The 19,871-nt window shown below is 42.9% G+C and overlaps 1 protein-coding gene and 1 pseudogene across 1 annotated transcript; both read left to right on the forward strand.

Moving 5' to 3' along the window:
* The first annotated feature begins 305 nt into the window (after positions 1–305).
* Positions 306–7,776, forward strand: LOC119313050 (putative disease resistance protein RGA3). Its single transcript, XM_037588867.1, has 7 exons — positions 306–614; positions 807–1,976; positions 3,754–6,755; positions 6,945–6,987; positions 7,129–7,279; positions 7,372–7,488; positions 7,624–7,776. Exons 1-3 carry the CDS (start codon positions 309–311, stop codon positions 4,168–4,170), a joined length of 1,893 nt encoding a protein of 630 aa, XP_037444764.1. The 5' UTR covers positions 306–308; the 3' UTR covers positions 4,171–6,755; positions 6,945–6,987; positions 7,129–7,279; positions 7,372–7,488; positions 7,624–7,776.
* Positions 7,777–18,016: 10,240 nt separating this feature from the next.
* Positions 18,017–19,871, forward strand: part of LOC119313047 — a 9,171-nt pseudogene continuing 7,316 nt past the window's right edge.

Genomic DNA, 19,871 nt, shown 5'->3' on the forward strand with positions numbered 1-19,871 from the left:
TTGCTAAAAAAAAATTAACCTAGCTAACACAGACACAGAGTATTTATTGTCTCTCCTGGTTGGATTGGATGTGCTCAAGCAACTCTCTGCTTCTTAATTCCTTGAGGTTTGTCTGTACTTGTTCTGTACCGGTGGAGGCTATTGGTTTTGGTTGAAGGAGCTGTCTTACCCACCTACCCTGCACAAAAATACAAAACTCGCAAAACCAAGGTCAAGACTGTCTCCCTATGCCTACCTCGCTGCACTCTTACACTTCACAAACACAGCAATATTCTCATTGAAGAGAGCAATAGCTTTGCTGGGAAGCCATGAGCGTGCTTGGGGCGGTGATTGCGGGTGCCATCGGGAAACAAGTCGTCACCAAGCTCAGTAAATATGCTGCATCGGAGATCACTCTGCAGTGGAGGTACAGAGAGGACGTGTTGGACCTGGGGGAGAAGATGAAAGATCTGGAGGCTGTGTTGCTTGATGCCGACGACAAGTCGCGTCGAGTAGGAGAAGGTGGAAGACTATATCAGCGGTGGCTTACAAAATTTAAGCGCGTTTCATACGATGTCGAGGACATGATTGATGAGTTGGACGCTAATGAGCTCATCAAGAAGAGTCAATCGAAGGTATTGATTCTTCTTTTCTTATCTAAAAAGATATTGATTCTTTGGTTCTGATTATGCCATAGCCCATCTTTATGTCTTCTTTTGTAACGTGCAACCTTCTTCTCCATCGGTGGCACCACGGGTGAAAGCTGAAACGAATCTGAAAAAGATGTGCTTAGAGACTGAAGTTGACTTCAACTTCTATTTTTGCAGGTCAACTTATGGATTTCCAGAAACAATCAACTCCTGCAGCGAAAAACCATGCCGCACAAGACGAAGAAGGTGATGAAGAAAATAGATGCAATTAAAGAGGAGGGCGGAATGGTGCTCAATCTTGTGCCTCAAGAAGCCAGGGGAGAAGGGAGCAGAAACAATGAAACCTTTGCAGCCAACTGGAATGGTGATGGCATGAAAACTGGAATGGTGGGGAGGGATATGGAGAAGGAGAAGATAATCAGCCTGCTACTGACAAGTGAAGCTAACCAGGATATCTCCATCATTCCAGTTGTTGGCCTTGGTGGCATAGGCAAGACAACACTGGTTGAATCAGTTCTTACTGAAAAGAGGGTCAGTGTGTTTGACGTCTCAATCTGGATTAATGTGTCTGAACAGTTTGATTTGCACAAAATTGGGAGTGCTATCCTGAGAAGAATGATGGATGGCACTATCAACCCTGACAATTGCGATTGGCAACAAGTTCTGGAAAAAGAACTTGCTAAAAGAAGATACTTGATTGTTCTGGATGATCTCTGGGAAGAAGATGGAAATAATCTTGAAAGGTTGAAGGAGATGTTACAGCATGGCCGCAAGGGTAGTCGTATTATAGTAACTACCCGAAACCTACGCGTAGTGCAACAATTGCGCACTGGTTTTCTTGCAAATCAGAGGAAAATTTGCCCAGTTCCTGAGCCTGACATAATTGATTTGGGTGTTTTAGAACCTGGTGACTGTTGGGAATTAATAAAGCAAAGGGCATTTGGGCCCGATGATGACCACCGTGGCTTGGAAGAAATTGGGAAGCAGATTGCAGGGAAGTGTGGGGGATTACCGCTCGTAGCAAATGCTCTTGGGCAAGCAATGTCGGAGCTAAGGACCGTGGGGGCATGGGAAGATATAAGAGACACCAAGGTTGATTTGGGTTTGAGAGAAGTATATCAGAAAGAAACATTAGAGAGGCTAATGCTTAGCTATTGCTACATGAAGCTAGAATTCAAAATGTGTTTCGCGTACTTGACAGCCTTCCCCAAGAGCTTTATCATGGATAGAAATCATCTAATCCAGCAATGGTATGCACTTGGATACATTAATTCAAGGCACGATGGTCAAAGGTGCATCAACTACCTTTTGGGAATGTCCTTTCTTCGGGTTTCAGGTTCCGCTTCGGTTAGTATCTGTAGACACCATTTCTCTTGGATCAATTTATTTTTTCTTCTACTAATATTGTTTTAAACTTTACAGCCAATAACACACTTTCTTGCTTAATATATCCATCTCCAAATTAACACTTACTTTTAGTTCTGATAATTAAGTTCGATCAATTTATTAATCGGATAAAGTATATTTTTATTCATTTTAAATTAGAGATTATCCGCTATAGATCACTTCGGTAATATGACATACGAGTCCATTTTATTTGCATGATGCTATTCTTTTCTCGTGTGCATTTGTGGCATTTTTTGTGCAACCTCGAATATATTAGTAGAATATAGGCTCCTTTTTTGCAACCTGCCCCTTTTAATAATTTTAGAATATAAGCTCTCGAACTCTAGCTCAACTTAGTAGGGTACTAAACCACACTATATCATTTAGGATAGCTACCAACTTAACATTACAACATAATGGTTTCGCAGGAACGAACTTACTTCGACGTAAAAGTTCATGCAATAATTATGGAAGCAAAGAAAATCCTAGGTAAATCACTTTCGTTGGTTTGGGTGTGAAGATGAGAATTAGTCTCTGCACTCTGCACATGGCCCTTCTAGGTCGTCCGCTAGGCAGCCCACATGACTATTGTCAGTATTGTGCCTCTGGTACAAGCACCTTGGATCATGGTTTTGGTTACCAGGTGGTAAATTCAGTTACCTAGCACCCCTTGGTAAATGGGTTTTCTGACGAATGTGGAAGAATAATCCCCCAAGTCCCACTCACGTCGCTCCCAGGAGTGATCGAGAGGGCGAACCCTAGCCACCACCGGGCCATCTCCCAGCCCTCCCTCGCCTCCCCTCCCTGCCGTCGGGCGAAGCCCGGTTGGTGTTGGTGGCGGTGGGGTCTTCTCTGCCCCCTCGGTGTTGGATGGTGCATCAATACCGCGGTGCGGCGCTTCTCCAGGGCATAGCGGCGCGGCCGGGGTGCCCTGGCGATCGCGTGGAAGGCTAGGGCGTGTCAGGCGCTCTCATTCGGGGCGGGGCGTGATTGTCGTGCGGCGGTGCGTGTGGCGGCGGTGGATCTGACGCTCAGCGGTTCCCTGCGGCGTGGTCTGGGAGCAGCACGGCTTGGTGACCTTGGAGTCGCCGGGCGGTGGTGTCCATGGCTCCTCTCGCGGGCGTGGAGGCAGGCAGAGGTTAGTGGCTAGTGACCGTGGTGTTGGACAGCAGTGACGGGACTTGGCTGGGGAAGCTGATGGGGGGCAGGGCTGGCGCTGGCGCGGCTACTCGGCAGTCGGAGTTCCTGGCTGCCATGAGCAGTTCCCGTTTGTGAGTAGTGGTAGAGGCGGGAACTACACACATGAGTGGACTTCTGGCGCCCTAGTAACTACACACATGGTCGTTACTAGTAAGCAAGTTATGTATAGATACAATTTGGCTGAAACTTATTGAATTACTTAGTAGACAAATCAAACTTGACATCTAAATAAATTAAAAAAATTCACAAAACTTATCTAGAGAAACATGTATGTGTCGTATACACCATGCGTTTATTTGCTTTACATGCTCTGTTCGTTATTCAAATTGTAATGGCATAAAAGCAATTTTTGAAAACCCATGGTTTCTAGTAAAATGATGTGTGTAGGATAGTTGTTCTGCATAAGGGCTCCGATGATTTTGAGGAAGTTACAATTTTACTGGATCTTAGTGTCTTCTCTTAACTCCATTTTAACATTTCCTCTCGAGGGAACTATACATTTCTCCTTGCAATATATTGATAGTAGCCACCTCTGCAGGTTATTTCAAGGTCATTGCAGTACAAAGTTCCTCCAGAACTCGTGATGCATGATTTGGTTCATGATCTTGGATCAATAATTGGTGCTGATGAATTCGTTGTTCTGGATGCTACCAACAGCGCCAGCTGGAAAAAATCTCATTATGTCCGACATGCACAGTTAATCAAATTCAAGAATGATCCTATGGTTTTCAAATATATTCCACGCAAGCTTAGATCCCTCCACTTTAGGGATTTTGGGGGACTACAACTCCCAAAAAAGGCATTCTCTCGATCCAAGTACATACGTGTCTTGGACCTGAGTGGACATTCAGCTAAAGGTCAATCTGCTCCAAGTAGTGTGGTGCTGCCATCTTCCATTACTCAATTGAAGCTAATTAGGTATCTTGATGCCGCAGGCTGGCCAATAACATGTTAGCTTTCCATGCTTAGAGCATCTGAACCTATCAAGTTGCCATGAGCTAGAAAAGCCGCCAATTGATTTCATCCACCTTTGGAAACTTGAGTTCATGAACCTCTCTGGTTGCTACAAGATTTCAATGTTGCCAGGATCATTTTGCCAACTTAATCGTTTGAAATACCTGGATCTTTCAGATTTTTATAACCTCAGAGAACTCCCTGAATGTATTGATCACCTCTCCGAGCTTGAATATTTGAACCTAACAAGTTGTCCTAAGCTCTGCAAATTGCCTGGGTCACTATGCAAATTGTTTAAGCTGAGGTGTCTGTATTTGTCATACTGTCTGAGCCTCTGTAAGTTCCCCTCTTAGTTTGGTGACCTTAAGCTACAAATACTGCACATAAATGGCCTTCTAGCTATGTATGACTGCCCTGATAGCATTGGTGACATGACTAGCCTCACCCAGATTGTGATGGATAGTGCAACTCCTGCTTTACTTGAAAAGGTTACAGCCATTCGAAAGCGTCTAAATCTTGTGGGCAAGGTAGAGCATCATGTACATGAGATAGAGAGTAGAGGATGCAGCAGTATAGTGGATCTTGTGGGATTGACTTGTTCAGAACTGATACTTGTAGACCTTCAGAATGTCAAGCGTCCGGGAGATGCAGAGAGAGTCAAACTGCATGATAAATCAGATACTCGAGTTCTAAAACTTCTATGGAAAAACAAAGAAGGTAAATCTGTGCTGGATAGGCTTGTACCTCCTCAGTCTCTAGAAAATCTTTTGCTAGATGGGTATAGGAGCAAGAGTTTCCCTAACTGGCTGTTTCGCATCTCGTCCTGCCTCCCTTTTCTCAGCGAACTGATTCTTTGTGATTTGGAAGCATGTGATTGTCTTCCTCCATTAGGGGCACTGCCAAATTTAAGAAATCTTGGTCTGTATAACATTCCCAACATTAGGAAAATTGGTAAGGAATTCTATGGAGAAGGTGGACCTTGTTTGAAACTAAGAGTACTGACTTTGACATTGATGGAGAATTTGGTGGAGTGGTGGACAACAAAGTCAAGTGACGAAAGCCAAGAGTTTTTAATCCCTAATTTGCATCATTTGTCGGTAACTGACTGCCCAAAGTTGAAGTTCGTACCATATCCCCCAAGAAGTATGGTTTGGCTTTTGGAAAATAGCGAGACGGTTCTACCGGAACGAGGATTTGGAAAGCTCTTATCGCCCATTCGTCCTTCTGAGGTGATTATAAAGGGGTGTAGTTTCTCTCAAGACAAGTGGGATAGACTTCAGCACTTTCCCACCCTTGAGAAATTTGATTTAAACTCTGTCAGTGGCTTGAGGGCTTTGCCAGAGGTCATGCAATGCTTCACCTCACTTACTAGCCTATATTTATTTTCGTTGAAGGGTCTGGAAACACTCCCGGAAAGGTTGGGCCACCTCGGTTCTCTAGAAAAAATCAGCATTTGTGATTGCCCCAACCTGACATATTTTCCTGAAAGCATGAAGAATCTCACCGCTCTTAAAAAATTGTTCTTAAAAGAGTGCAAAGGCTTGGAAGCATTACCGGGATGGTTGGGACAGTTGACTTGCCTAGAAGAAATTCATATCGAGAATATCCCCAACCTGAAATCTTTGCCTGAAAGCATGAAGAACCTCACTGCTCTTAACAAACTGTACTTCATAGAGTGCAAAGGCCTGGAAACATTGCCGGGGTGGTTGGGACAGTTGACTTGTCTAGAATATATTTTTATCGAGGATTTACCCAACCTGACATCTTTGCCTGAAAGCATGAAGAACCCCACCGCTCTTAAAATGCTAACTTTGATAAAGTGTTATGCCCTCGAAACATTACCTGAATGTTTTGGACCGTTGACTTGCCTAGAGGAACTTATCATCAGCGTTTGCAACCTGACATCTTTGCCTGAAAGCATGAAGAACCTCACCGCCCTAAAAAGGTTGTCGTTGAGATGGTGCAAAGGCCTGGAGATATTACCTGATTGGTTGCGACATCTGACCGCTCTAGAAGCACTTACAATTGGCAATTGCGGCAACTTGACATCTGTACCTGAGAGCATGAAGAACCTCGCCGCCCTTAAAAACTGAGGTTGATAAGCTTCAAAAGCCTGGAGATATTACCGGAATGGTTGGGACATTTGACTGCTCTAGAAGATATTGGAATTGGCCATTGCCCCAAATTGATATCTTTGCCTGGAAGCATACAGAGTCTCTCTGCTTTGAAGCTACTCAGAATTGTTGGATGTCCAATATTGATTGAGAGGTGCCAAGGGGAGGATGCGCACAAGATTCATCACATCCCCATAGTCAAATTCGGCTGAGCTGTTGTGCAGAATTTTTGGTCTCTTATGGAGAGCAGAAGTGGAACAGGGTGGAAATTATGGACGTCACGGCCGCGGCTGAGTAATTCCGTCTCGACCTCTGATTCCCTCTGCCCTTTGGTTGGAAGACGACGATGTTCATCTTTGTTCCTTCTCTGAGGCCATCGTCGCCGCCTACCTCTCTCCATCTTTGTTCCCAGTGGCTACATTCGAGGGCATGGTGTTCTGTGCTGGAGTTGGCCCCAGGTGCTTCAGAGGATGTAAGCGGCGTGCATCCTTCTTTCTCTACTATACTTACTTAAATTGAAAGAATATATTTTCGAACAGGCAATTTTTATAGTGCCATAACATGCATCCAGATGACATCCACATGACTTGCTAATAATTATTGTTGTGGAAAGGAATTAATCCGCTATTCAATTCAACTATTCAATGCTTCTTTCATTCAGATACAGGTTCTTTTGCCCGAGGAGAGGAACCCCAACCCGTCAGGTTTGAGGCCACTACCCCGTATGATTTTAAATTTCAATCCAACCATTCAATGCTTCTTTCATGAATGTAATTTATCTCTTGTGCCACTGCTTTACTAATTTTTCTGTACTTGTTAATGTGGCTACTGTGTTCCACTTGCAGATAGTGCAAAATACTACCGAGTGTGTATCACCGATCCTGGTCAGTTTCTTCATGATACTTCAGTTGACTCGGATGGACATGATCAATACCACGCCCGGGGCCCATATGCAATGGCCGTCTAATTTTGCAATGCTGAATTAATTTGCAGAGGGTACTTACTTATTCATTTGGTTTTTTAGAGCAAAAAAGGGCGACAGACGTTATTAAGAGTAAAACTTAACAGGTTTTACATCGTTATTACAGCTCCAGCTGTTTGTGTTGTGAAACTTTTCCAAGCAAAGCCAGAAGAGGAAAAACTGCATGCAAATGAAACAATTGACAGAAAAAAAAAGAGCAGGAGCATATCTCATTACAGCTCAGGTATGTAAAGACCATCTTTATCAGCGTCATCACGGAGCTCCAGCCGATGTATTCATCTGGTTTTGTAAAGTCATTTATATGGTTCTAGAATCTTGATGGTTGATGAGATGTTTATTTCCATGGAGCGTGCCGCAGGAGCAGGATAGCTGTCTCTGTCTGTCCTGTTCCTGTTCCTGTTCCCAAGCTGAAGGAATACAGAGTTTCCCTGCTTTGAACCTGCTCAAAATCGTCGCCTGTCCATCTTTGTTCCCGGTGGATACCAACAAGTCTTGGAAGCTGTCGTGTTGGTCCCAGCTGCTGCTGTAGAGGTGGTAAGCGGCCTGGATGTTGCATTTGCAACTTCTTTTTCCCCTTTCTATAGAGTTTTTCAAGGGCAAACACGTTATATATAACTAGAAGAACGCTCGTGCGTTGCAACGGGGCCACATTAACTTTAAGAGTTCAATATTACGACATTGACGACCTTTTTTACCATCAAATCCTCACACACACAGACACACACTCTCCCTCCCTCTTCCTCACTCTCTATCCCCCTCTCCCTCTCTCTCTCTAACACACACACATATCCATCTTATTGGGTACGGGACCATAATCCATCTATTTCACACATACACGCTAGTGCATAACAATATGGATTATGTGTATTATATTTGCCACCAGAACTGAGGGAATTAATTTCATGTAAATTGACCAGCCGCAGCTCCAAGAATACGCGGACGAGGTGGCTCGGGTCGGTGTCGGCGACGTCCAGCGCGGGCCACGGGCCCGCTTCCAAGTGCGCGTGCAATGCACGTCTTCACAAATATTATAACCAGATGTGAGAAATCACATGCATAGAAAAGACATTCTGATAGCAATCCAAATATCATACTCAATTAAATACCTAACCTGGACAATACTCTTATTTCTATGCGCCAGAAAAAATAGAATAGCAAAGCTAAGTATGCCTACATACGCGCAGATTATATATAAGAATCTTGGGTGAACAATTGCAACAAAGCACTAAGCAGCGATAAATTTAAATAAAAAATCCATTAACTATGCAGGCAGCAGGCTTGTTACAACATAGAAAGATAGGAAAATGTCACCTCCAGTAATGTAGCGCAAAGGAGTGGAACGAAGCATGAATGAGCGGTTGTCTGTTCTTCTTCATGTACATGGATCAGCAGTAGAGGCCAAGTATATAAGTACTTGACTGAACTCCACTCTTCATGTACGGAGAGCCATGTCACCTTCTCGCCGCTGCAGCATGGGAGGACGGCTGGTTCACGTGACCCTCCAGCTGGGGGATCCATGGTGGCTGACCGTCGAGCTCGAGGCAGAGAAGTTGAGGGCAGCAGTGGCGAGATCCATGCCGGCCAACCGGGCGAAGAGGAGGTCGTCGGGGAGGGACACATCGGCAAGATCCGGTCACCACGCGACCTGAAGAGAAACAGTGATCTCCACAAGCTGTAGGCCGACGGCGTGCTCCATCCCTTGCGATGGGGTGACCATGGCGATGGCCACAGCTCCTCATGCTCGCCTCGATCTCGGCGACACACCCTGAGTGTAGGAGGCAGCAACGACCTCGACGAAATCATGGCCTCCATCCCGGAACGCATGAAGGACCTCGGCCCCGTCGCTACTCCTCCCGCCGTAGCCGCACGCGGCAGCGGACCGTGGGTAGGAGGGCAGGCGGCGTCGCCTCGGCTGACGGCAGGGAGCAGCGTTGATTTCGGGTAGATGGCATCGCGAGGACGGCCGCGGCCGCGGGGAAGCACCCCGATCATGCTGCCAGGCCAATCCTTCTCCTCCGATCCCCTATCCCCGAAGATTGCGTCGCCACTCTGGTCATGTTGTTTCCATATATTATGCCATTTTTTCCTGTACCTAAACAAACGCGGGCGAGCGGATGGCAGAGTTTTGGTCCGCCCTCTAAAATTGCTAAACGCACTTTTGGTGAGGATTATTGTTAATAAATGAATTCAATCATGTCACTCTAAATAAATGGATTCAATCACGTGACTCTAATTACTTCGTATTGTTATGTGCACACTAAGCGGGGTGCAGTTAGGAAAGAAAATGTTTTCTAATTAAAGTGATTGAGTGATTTAAGGTAAGGTTAATTAATTTAGATTTGATTTTTAGTGATTGTTAGTAAAGTATGATGCGTCTTTAAAATCTTTTATTTGTTTCCTTAAAATCTATTATTTGTTTCCTAAAGAAATTTGCAATAATGGAAGGTATCGGTTGATTTGGATAAGTTAGTAAATTTAGATCCGTGATTGTGTGCACATTTGGAGAGTGCTGATTTGCAAGGAAAGAGCTGAGGGGTAAATAAACCGGTGAATAAGAAACCAGCATCGAAAAAAATCTACGACGGTTAACCTATGAAAAAAAACCGGACGAAAGTGGTGGGACGAAAAAAAACCTGGAAGCGAGACTACCAACTGCTCCATTAGAAGTAGAGATTGTTGTTTTCGTATGCTAAGGTACAGTCTTCTCAGTTGTAGCTAATCTTCTCAACATTTGGAAACTGAACTTGCAACTAACTAAAGGGACTTTGAACTAATGCAACTTCTTATTGGTTCTCTTATTATCTGTCCCTTCCATCTACTTAACTTAAAATAGTATTATACATCTTCTAGCAAGCAATTTTCATCCTGCCATAACATCAACATGGCTGTAATTAGTCAATCATGCGAGTGCAGGCTTACATCCCAGTCTCGCGGAAGATAAGTTTACCAATGCCAAAAAAAGGAGGCAGAGCACAAGGCAGTCTGGTTTACGTATCATCGAAGAGCTCCAGTCTACGTATTCATCTGGTTTTGTAAAGTCATTTATAAGGTTCTAATTGGATTAGGATTAGTGGCTGGGGCCCACCCAGGTTAAAATCAGGGGGGAGGAGAGTATTTAGGGAAGGGTAATTAAGTTTACGTAAGATCACTCCTACAAATTAAGAATTTAAGATGATGATCTTAGATTCTGTCTTGTGATCTTTCCTTTAGGGAAGGGTATTTTCTTTGGATGTTTTCCACCTCCTTTTGTTCCTTTTATTAAATTTATTTTCATTGTTTGCTGGAGTATTTTTCATTACTGGAACTTCCATATACTAAAAAACTTTCCGCTGTGAGCAGTTTGCCGGGCATACTAATCTACATTTGGTGCAAAATCAATCCAACCATATATTGTCTACTCTGTCTGATCCGATTTCTTTCAATTTGGGAGCTTCTTTTTTGTTAAAAGTTCCCAAAAGGTGCTGGCTGGGGATCAAACTGCCGACCTCAAGGTTCCAAGCGAGCGCAGCCACCACCAAGCCACTCATTCACTCACGTACACCAACTTCGTTTTGTTCTTTTATTTCGTCTCTTCAGTTCGGTTTGTTTCTTTTTCTTTTTTCTTGTCCTTTTTTCTTTTTCTTTTTTTGTTTTCCTTCAATGCGTGGTTAAAAAAATCTTTTTTAAATTTTAAAAACCCGATGAACTTTTTAAAATTATTTGAACTGTTTTTCAGTTTCAATGAACTTTTTAAAATTTTGATGAACCTATTTTCAAAATCAGTAGACATTTTTTCAATTTTGATTAACTTTTCAATTTGATGGACTTTTTTTCAAATTCGATGAACTTTTTTTAAACAGATGAACATTTTTTCAAGCTCATGATTTTTTTTAAAAAAAATCGTGAACCTTTTTGAATTCCTGATTTTTTTTCATTTCTTTGCGAATTATTTCTTCTTTTTCAAATGCGATCGAACAAACCAGGACATAAACGCTAAATCTACATGGAGCGGCCCACCCGAGTCGGCGCAGAGAGGAGACCAGCGCTCGAGGCCCAGACAGCACGTTATGACAAATCGTTTATGATTCACATGCACTGTCCATATATTGGCCCAGGCCATCTCAGCAGTACAGATAGCTTTTCAGGGAAAATGTCGACAGAACGCACAGGGCAATACCCCGCATCGCTAGCAAGAAGCAATGGCCAGCCCATTAAGCTAGAGCTATCCATCCGGTTTTCGGAACCCTCTAGAAGGTTCCCTGAACCGTATTTTCCTGTTTCTTCTTGGGTTTTTCGTTTTCTATTTTTCTTTTCTCGGTTTTTCTGTTTCTTTTTCCTCTTTTTTTTTCTGTTTTCCAAAATTTGTTCGTGATTCTAAAAAGTTCCAAATTTCAAAAATGTTCGTGTTTAAAATTTTTATAAAAATTCAAAAAACGTGTGTATGTTTTTTAAAAAAATCGGGGCATTTCAAAAAATGTTCTTGTGTTTAGAAATTTTTTCGGAATGTTTATGTTCAAATTTTGTAGAAAATGTTCCTGTTTAAGAAAAATTGTTCATGTTTTCATTTTTTTCAGAAGTTTCGAAAAATGTTCCAGTTTTATAAATTGTTCACAAGTTTTTAAAAAATCGTGTGTGGAAATTTTGTTCAGGAATTTCAAAATATGTTCACCCTTCCAAAAAAATTGAAATTTGTAAAAAATGTTCTGGTTTCAAAAGATTGTTCAAGATTGTCATAAATGTTCTCGTTTTTCGAAAAAATTATAGCTTTTATAAAAAAAATCATAAATTTGGTAAGATTTTGCTTTTCACACAACTCCATTTTTTTTAAAAGTATTGCTTCCGAAATTCCTAAACTAATTCATATCTGCACAGCTTATTTTTTGTTTAAGTTGTATGCTAGCTATTTCATCTGCTACAACCTCTAGCTCTGTTGGCAAGAACTCATGCTCTATAGCACAGCATCGCGTGTTCAAATCCCCGGCAACGCCTATAATTTTCTTTAGCTACAGTGTGCGTTCGATTTCTGTTGCTTTCGCTGTCTTCATGGGCCGGCCCAATCGAAGCCCCCCTTGTCCGAAACGGCGACGACTTGACGCAGAGAGCGTCACATAGGAGGTCTCGCTTTTCAGTCTGGTTTTGGGAATCTTGTAGAAGGTTTTGTTTCATTCAATGTTTTTGATTATTTTTTTCTTTTTTATTGCTTTTTTCGTCTTTTACTTCCTTTCTTATTTCTTATTTTAGCTTTTCATAAAGTATTAAAATTTAAAAAATGTTCAAATCTTAAAAGAATATTCAGAATCTTATAAAATTGCTCGTCTTTTCAAATACTGTTAGCGGTTTCAATTTGTTTCGTGTTTCAAAGAAATGTTCAGATTTTATAAGATTTGTTCACATTTGCCAAAACAATTCAAAAAAAATATGCTTTTTACAAAAATTAACAACTTTCCAAATGTTTTCACATTTTTTCAAACAACAAAATCAGATTTTCATATATATTTTTAAAAACTGTTTTCAAAAATTACTCATGTTTTCAAAAATTGTTTTGGAATCTTAATAAATGTTTGCTTTTTCAAAATTTGATCGCAAATTCAAAAAAACAAAATTTCCAAAATCATTTGCATGTTAAAAAAATCATTTTTTTCATGTTTTAAATAATATTTTGTAATATTGTTTTTCTATTTGTTAAACATAGAAAATTAAGAAATAAGAAACATAAATTGGAAGAAAATATTGAAATAATGAAGAATCGAAAGGAAATAGAAACACACAAAAGAAATTCTGCTAAAGTGAACCAGTCCCAAAAGAAGGGCTAAAAAACTAGGAAACACATTCGAGAAAAAGAAAGCATACAAAATCATGTCTTTCCCGTCCACTATTGGGGGATTACCCATGCCGGGGCGCTAAAGGCAAGCGCAATGTATATTTCACAACAAGCAGGATATAGCCTTTCCGTCTTCTCCTTCCATGTGCATCGATCGATGCATAGACCCAGTTGGTTTGGTGATTTATCTTGTCTTATATCAAAATCATTCGGTTTAACTTAGTTGTCTTTAGCATTATCACGAATTGAGGATACACTACCAGTAGACCCAGACCCAAGAAAAAAGAGGCTATCAAGTCGGTTTAGGTGTGGCTTACATAATACATTCCTTCGTTCTTTTGAGTTGTGGTCCACATTCGGTTTTCTTTAGTTCTGGGTCTACATTCGTTCTTAACCTGTTTATGTCTTTGTTACAACGTTATGGTGAGCGACCGAATGTGTTTTTATCCCTTATTACTTGATCTACGCGCGATCCACAATATCCATGTCCATTTGATAATGTTGTTCTCAAATCGACCGAGTGTGTGTGTGTGTGTGTGTGTGTGCGCGCGCGCGCGCGTGTGTGTGTCTGAAATTGATCGAGGATAATGTTATTTGAATTGGAAGAACATTCACGGGTGCGGTGCCGGCAGATTTAGAGAGAACTGAAAAGGAGATTTCGTTGGTGCTATGTCTCACCCTTTTTTTGACACAAGCTATGTCTCGCCTGCAGCAAGTAGAAGGGCGAGCTCGCCCAGGCGCACCCTTAAATGGACCAAGCCCGACAAAGCAACATGGTTTTTTCATTTTTTGTTTTCTCTTATTTATTTTTCGTTCAAAATGGTCTAAATGTATATGCATTTTGAAGAAAAAGGTTAAACTTTTAAATAACCTGGTTAAAATAAAAATTCAGAATTTTATTGATGTAAATTTTAAATAAGTGTTCTCGTATCCTTTAAAATGTTCCTTAAATCATAAAAATATTGTGTTTATGTTTCCTCTCTCTAAATGCTAATGTAAATTTTAAAAAAGGTGCATGTATATTTTAAAATGGTTCATGTGTTGAAACAATATTCATGCATTGTCAAATAATTTGTACTTTATCATGTATTTAAAAAATATTCACACATTGTCATATAATGTTTAATTAATAAAATGTTTGTAGCTATTTAAAAATATTAACCATAGTTTATTTAAAATAAATGATGAGTCTTCACGGAATGTGCATCGTTTGATGCATAGACCCAACTGGTTCATTTGTCCTGTCTACAAGTACTGATGAAGGTCACTAGGCTTAATTTAACCCAGGGTTGAGCATATAGTTGAGCTTTGTTCATCTGATTATCATTGTCACGAATTAGGCTTTGTGTCCTTTTATGGGAGTTGAGCTTTGTTCATTGCAGGGCAATAGTCGACCCGAACCCAAAGAAAAGATGGGAACTCTTATATAACGCACTTTGCATCAGTTATTATACCACACTCGCTGCACAGCCCACGAGTGAATGTGCGGGCCCATTAGCTCACATTCACCTGCTCCAGTTCTTCTCGTTTTTTTCCTGTACGTACAGTAGTAACTTGGCGGCTCCGTAGCAACCCGATGGCACCATGGTGCCAAAGTCTGCATCTGCTACATGGCGAGCTATCATTGCAGGAAGGGAAGCTTTGCGTGCGGGTATCATTAAGAGAGTCGGAGACGGGAACTCCATTGATGTGTGGGCTGACAAATGGATCCCCGGGACGATCTCGATGACACAGCTGCTGAAACCACCAAACACTTTAGTTCGAACAGTCTCGGATCTTATAGATCCCGAGAACTGGTCATGGAGGCATGAGTTGATTCGAACTACATTCATTGCTCCTGATGCTGAAGCCATTCTGAACATCCCAATCAGGAGGGGCGGAGGTGATGATTCTTATGCTTGGGCTTTTGAAAGATCAGGCAACTACACTGTTAAGTCGGCGTACCGTGCTCTAGTGACTCAGAACGAGCGTGTTGCTCTAGAGGAAGGGGCGGTTACCGGTGCTTCAACAGATGACAAACAGATGTGGGCTGCCCTCTGGGAACTCAAAGTGATCCCAAAGGTACGAGTGTTTTGGTGGAGGGTACTACGATGGATTTTACCGGATGAGTGCACTCTCAAATACCGTCATATTGCAGACACTTGCAAGGTTTGTTTGGCAAAGGAGGAGGATCTTATGCATGCCCTCATCCAATGCTCGCATGCACGCCGCTTCTGGGACGAAGCGTGTGCGTGGTTTGGCCTTCGGCTACCTCGCTTACACCCACGTTATGGGCCAGAGACATCCTATGTGGAGACCGAGTCAAGGATGAAGATTGAGGAAAGTTTTATCACCATCATGTGGACGATTTGGCATTCTCGAAATCGGATCAAGCATGCGGAAGAAGGAAGGGATCCAAGAGCCGCCATCAGGGCGACTAGAGAGGCTCTTGCACTATTGGAACTGCCTATATCAGTTCCCATCTTGCTACCAAGGCATGGCTGGCGACCACCCGAGCCAGGGATGGTGAAGATCACGACGGATGGTGCACTTAACGTCGCGGAAGGAAGAGGAGGGGCGGGTGGTATAGCCTGTTCCGCGTCCGCGCTGTCGGGATCATGGTGCAAGCCATTGGTGAGATCTCGGACCCTTTTTTAATGGAAGCTATATCAATGCGGGAAGGAGTCCTATTTGCAAAGCTTCGAAGCCTCTTGCATGTGATAATGGAGACAGATTGCCAGGAGTTGGTACAACTCTGGAACACTCGCCACAATTCGTGTTTGATTGTGGCTCCTATCTTAGATGAAATAGGAGAGCTAGCTTTTGATTTTTCTTTTTTTGAGACCCAGCATGTAACCAGGTCAGCAAACTTGCCGGCGCATCTCTGTGCAAAACGTGCATGCACTTTGAATGTGACCAACTGCTGGCTTGACGAGACTCCTAGTTTCTTGGTAAGCAGCCTTCTAGCTGATTGCCGGGACAACTCTTTTGTTGATTAAAGCTCTCTGATTTGCTCGCAAAAAAAAAGATGGCACCATGGTGACTGGAAATTTTGCAAAAGCCCGTACGTTTTTTAAATTGTGAAAAATAAAACGTGAATATTTTGAAAATGCCGAACATTTTTCCAAAACAAAATTTGTTTTCGAATTTCTGATCATTCTCTGAAAAAATACGGATATTGTTCGAAATCCCCACACAATTTGTAAAGAATAGGAACAATTTTTGATTTAACGGACATGTTCTGAAAATACAAATATTTTTGGTAATTCGGAAAATTTTAAAATAATTTACGAAGTTCTTTTTTTGCAGTTTCCCAACAATTTTTTTGGAAAGAAATAAAAGTAAAACCCCATAACAACAAGGAACAAAAACAAGTTTAAAAAACCGGACCGGATGGACACGTTACCTAGGCAGGAACCCGAAACACTTACGGTCCGCTGAATAAAAACTTGCTGAACCTAATTATTAACCTTGCGCCAGCTGAGTAAAAAGATGTACAAGGGTGTATAATATGAAGAAATGAAGTATGCAATAATAGTAATAGTAGCATGGGGTAACAACCAGCGGTGCTGCTATCTAGCAATTGTGTGGGCCCTACCCCACGCTACTGCTAACACAAGTAGTAGTAGCGCTGGGTCAGACTCGCGCTACTACTAGGTCTTCTCCCCAGTAGTGGCGATGGTGCTACTTCGGTGCGGTGAAGCCTTGGAGGAAGAACGAGGATGACGACGATGCTGCTCCGGTTGAACGGGGTCGATGCAGGGATGGCGGGTTTGCTGCTTCGATGCGGTGGAGCCTGCCACTCGAGCAAAAACGAGGATTGAGACAGCGGTGGTGGTGCTTGGCCGGGGATCCAGTGACCTGCGGCCTGCGAGGATGGAGGTGGCCTGCGGCAGGGATCCTGCGCCCCCGCGAGGATGGAGGCGGCAGGGATCCTGTGGCCTGCAAGGATCCGGCAGCCTGCGGCAGCGTGTGGGACAGTGGGCGGCAGCTTGCGGATGGGAGAGGGCAAGAGTATGGCGGCTAGGTTTGTGGCTGAGTGAGTAGGCATGAAGTGGGGGACGCGGTTAGTTTCTCTGCCTCGTAAAACCGAAGGTGCTGACTTACTAGACCAGGGCGGGGACGGTGGGCTGGCTGGCAAGACTGGACTGTGGGATGCTACTACTTTTTTTTAGATATAAAAGGGCCCACATGTCAGGCGACGCACGGACAAGACCTTAGGCCCATGCCTTACTCGTGACTAACCGGGTTACCCATTAGACTTACCCACGGGTGAATATGCTCAACCTATATTCTATCCATTCGGGTCGGGTGTCTATGGGTGCGGCCGCCAATGGATCGGATTGCCGGGTCAAGTATACCAGCCACATAAGGTGAGCTATTGTATGTGACAGTTCAGTCATTTTTTTAAAAAAAGCGAAGGACAAAAAGATGGATTATTTGCTCCTCTGTTTCTTGATTTTGGGCTCTCTCTCTCAAAAAAAAAAAAAGTTTGTCCTCTGTTCTTATTTGTGTGAAAAGCTAGAGAGTGACGAGTCTCCTTGCTGACACAAATCCGTGGCCTCGCCGCCGCCGCCAATGTCTCCGGCGCCCCATCCCGCCGCCTCCTGGAGACCTCTTTTCAGACCCCGGCGAAGCCCAAGCCCGCGCCCACCCTCAAGCGGAAGCGGAAGCGGGCCGCGCCGTCGCCCAAGACCCGGACCCAGGCCGAGCCCAAGCGGCGGCGTGTGCTTCCGCGGCGGCGGCGGGGTCATGGTGCAGTTTGACGCGTGCCTCAGCGGATTCCGTTCCACCTGCGGTACGTGCGCCAGCCGCTGCGGCTTGTGCCGGAGGGGGACTGCGAGGCCGAGCGTGAGGGGAGGATGATGAACCTGAGCCTGAGGTATATCTTCTGAAACGTCATTGTGAAACTCTGCTTATAGAAATCTTGATCATCATTTTGGTATACTGAATAATCTTGTCCTTGTCAAAAGAACATCCCAGTGAACAGTGATACCGATGAAGATTCATAATAGCATGATGAGGAGGATGAACCGGCTGCACATTGCTCAGCCAGAAAGAACCAATCTAATGACAAAATTTTGGCTTCTGTACTGTACTACCTTTTCCTCCCTTTCCCTCTATAGTTTTGCATCGCTTTACCTTACTGAAATGCCTGTTTGTTTGTTTGTTTGTATAATTCAATTCATGGAAAGGGAGGATATATAATGGCCTGCAAAAGTTTGGAATCCGAAAAATATATACCTGAGCATGCATGTTCGGTGTCATCAAAAAACTGCTCTGGAGAAGGCGAAAGCTACCTTGCTATTGGCTACTCTTCCCAACTCATTGCCTTGCAGGGATAAGCATGGCTATTCATGTTTGTTACATGTTTCGTCAGCTTCTTATGCAAACTGTTACTGAGTAGTACAAGTCTTGTGCCAGAGAAGTGCAACATTTTCTAAGGATGCAATTTGCAATGACCATTGTCTAGGGGGCTGCCTTTATATTCATGGTGTGCCTGGTACTGGCAAGGTAACCAACCAACCTTATTTCATGGCCGTCGTGCTGGTTTGATTTCTTCTGCTGTGGCTGAATGCTAAACTGCATTTTCTGCACCTGCTACTTTGTTGACTGGCAGGCTATGAGTGCTCTACTTGCAGTCATGAGGAGGTTGAGATCTGAATTTGATTCTGGAGCTCCGAGGCCCTATTGTTTTACAGAAATCAATGGTCTCAAATTAAATTAGCTTCTCCAGAGAATATCTACAAGGTATGCAAACTTGTAAGTTAGTTAAGAGATAGCGAATTCCTACTGAAGCATAGCATATACATTCCCTTATCAGTCCACATAGACTTATAACAGGTCCACTTTATGGAATATGCATGCAGGTTATATATGAACAGTTCAGTGAGCATATATATAGGGTGGGATGGAAAAAAGCTCTTCATTATTTAACAGAGCACTTTTCAGATGGCAAGAACATTAGAAAGCAAGCAAACCATCAACGATCTTGATCTCCTTTTGACAAGAAATCTGTCGGTAATACAATCTAGCTGGACTTAATTAAATAATTGTACAAATTTATAGTTTATTTTTGAGAAAATGCCCAATCTTGCTATCATTTGGCCTTCTGATTGCTGTGTGATATATGTTCATGTTCATTGACATTTGGATTAATCTTTCTGTCAGGTCCTGTATTACATTCTTGATTGGCCCACCAAGCCAAATTCAAACCTAGTTATTATAGGTACCTATAACTATGTCTTTGTTTGTGAGTTTGATCTCTAGCCTATTATTTATTCTTTGGTGTGTTGTTACTGAATGCAGGTATAGCAAACACAATGGATCATCCAGAGAAACTATTGCCGCGTATCTCAAGTAGGATGGGTATTCAGCGGCTGTGTTTTGGCCCCTATAATCATCGGCAACTGCAGGAAATCATAACAAGCCGTCTTAAGGGTATCGATGCCTTTGAACATCAAGCTATCGAGTTTGCTTCTAGAAAGGTTTGGAACTTTGAAGATTACTGTTTTATACCCAATTTCCATCGAATAAGAATAAGGAGGCTTTCCCCCTTTTACTCATCCGAACCGATACCCTAGATCCACGGGGAAGTCTGAAAGCTATTATTATTGTCTGGTTAAACATATACTCTTCGTTTTGTTGTTTGGCAGTGACGATGTGACCTATGCCCTAGCTCAAGGAGTCCCCACATCTTCCTTGGCAGTCCAAGTACCTCTAAGTCTCATACCTGCAGTGGCCAAATGTCCCAGCACTCAGCATTGCATTCCTGCTTGTCTTGGGGAGCAACAGCCCTGTCTACATGTATAGTAAGTTCGCCCCCC

The sequence above is a fragment of the Triticum dicoccoides genome, chromosome 5B (assembly GCF_002162155.2).
Source record: "Triticum dicoccoides isolate Atlit2015 ecotype Zavitan chromosome 5B, WEW_v2.0, whole genome shotgun sequence".
Lineage (NCBI taxonomy): Eukaryota > Viridiplantae > Streptophyta > Magnoliopsida > Poales > Poaceae > Triticum > Triticum dicoccoides.

Excerpts from the sequence above, each read along its gene's own strand:
- LOC119313050 (XM_037588867.1), top strand. The coding sequence starts at position 309 with ATGAGCGTGCTTGGGGCGGTGATTGCGGGTGCCATCGGGAAACAAGTC. Across the intron at positions 615-806 it reads TCAAGAAGAGTCAATCGAAG|GTCAACTTATGGATTTCCAG; the intron begins GTATTGATTCTT and ends CTATTTTTGCAG. Across the intron at positions 1,977-3,753 it reads GGGTTTCAGGTTCCGCTTCG|GTTATTTCAAGGTCATTGCA; the intron begins GTTAGTATCTGT and ends CCACCTCTGCAG.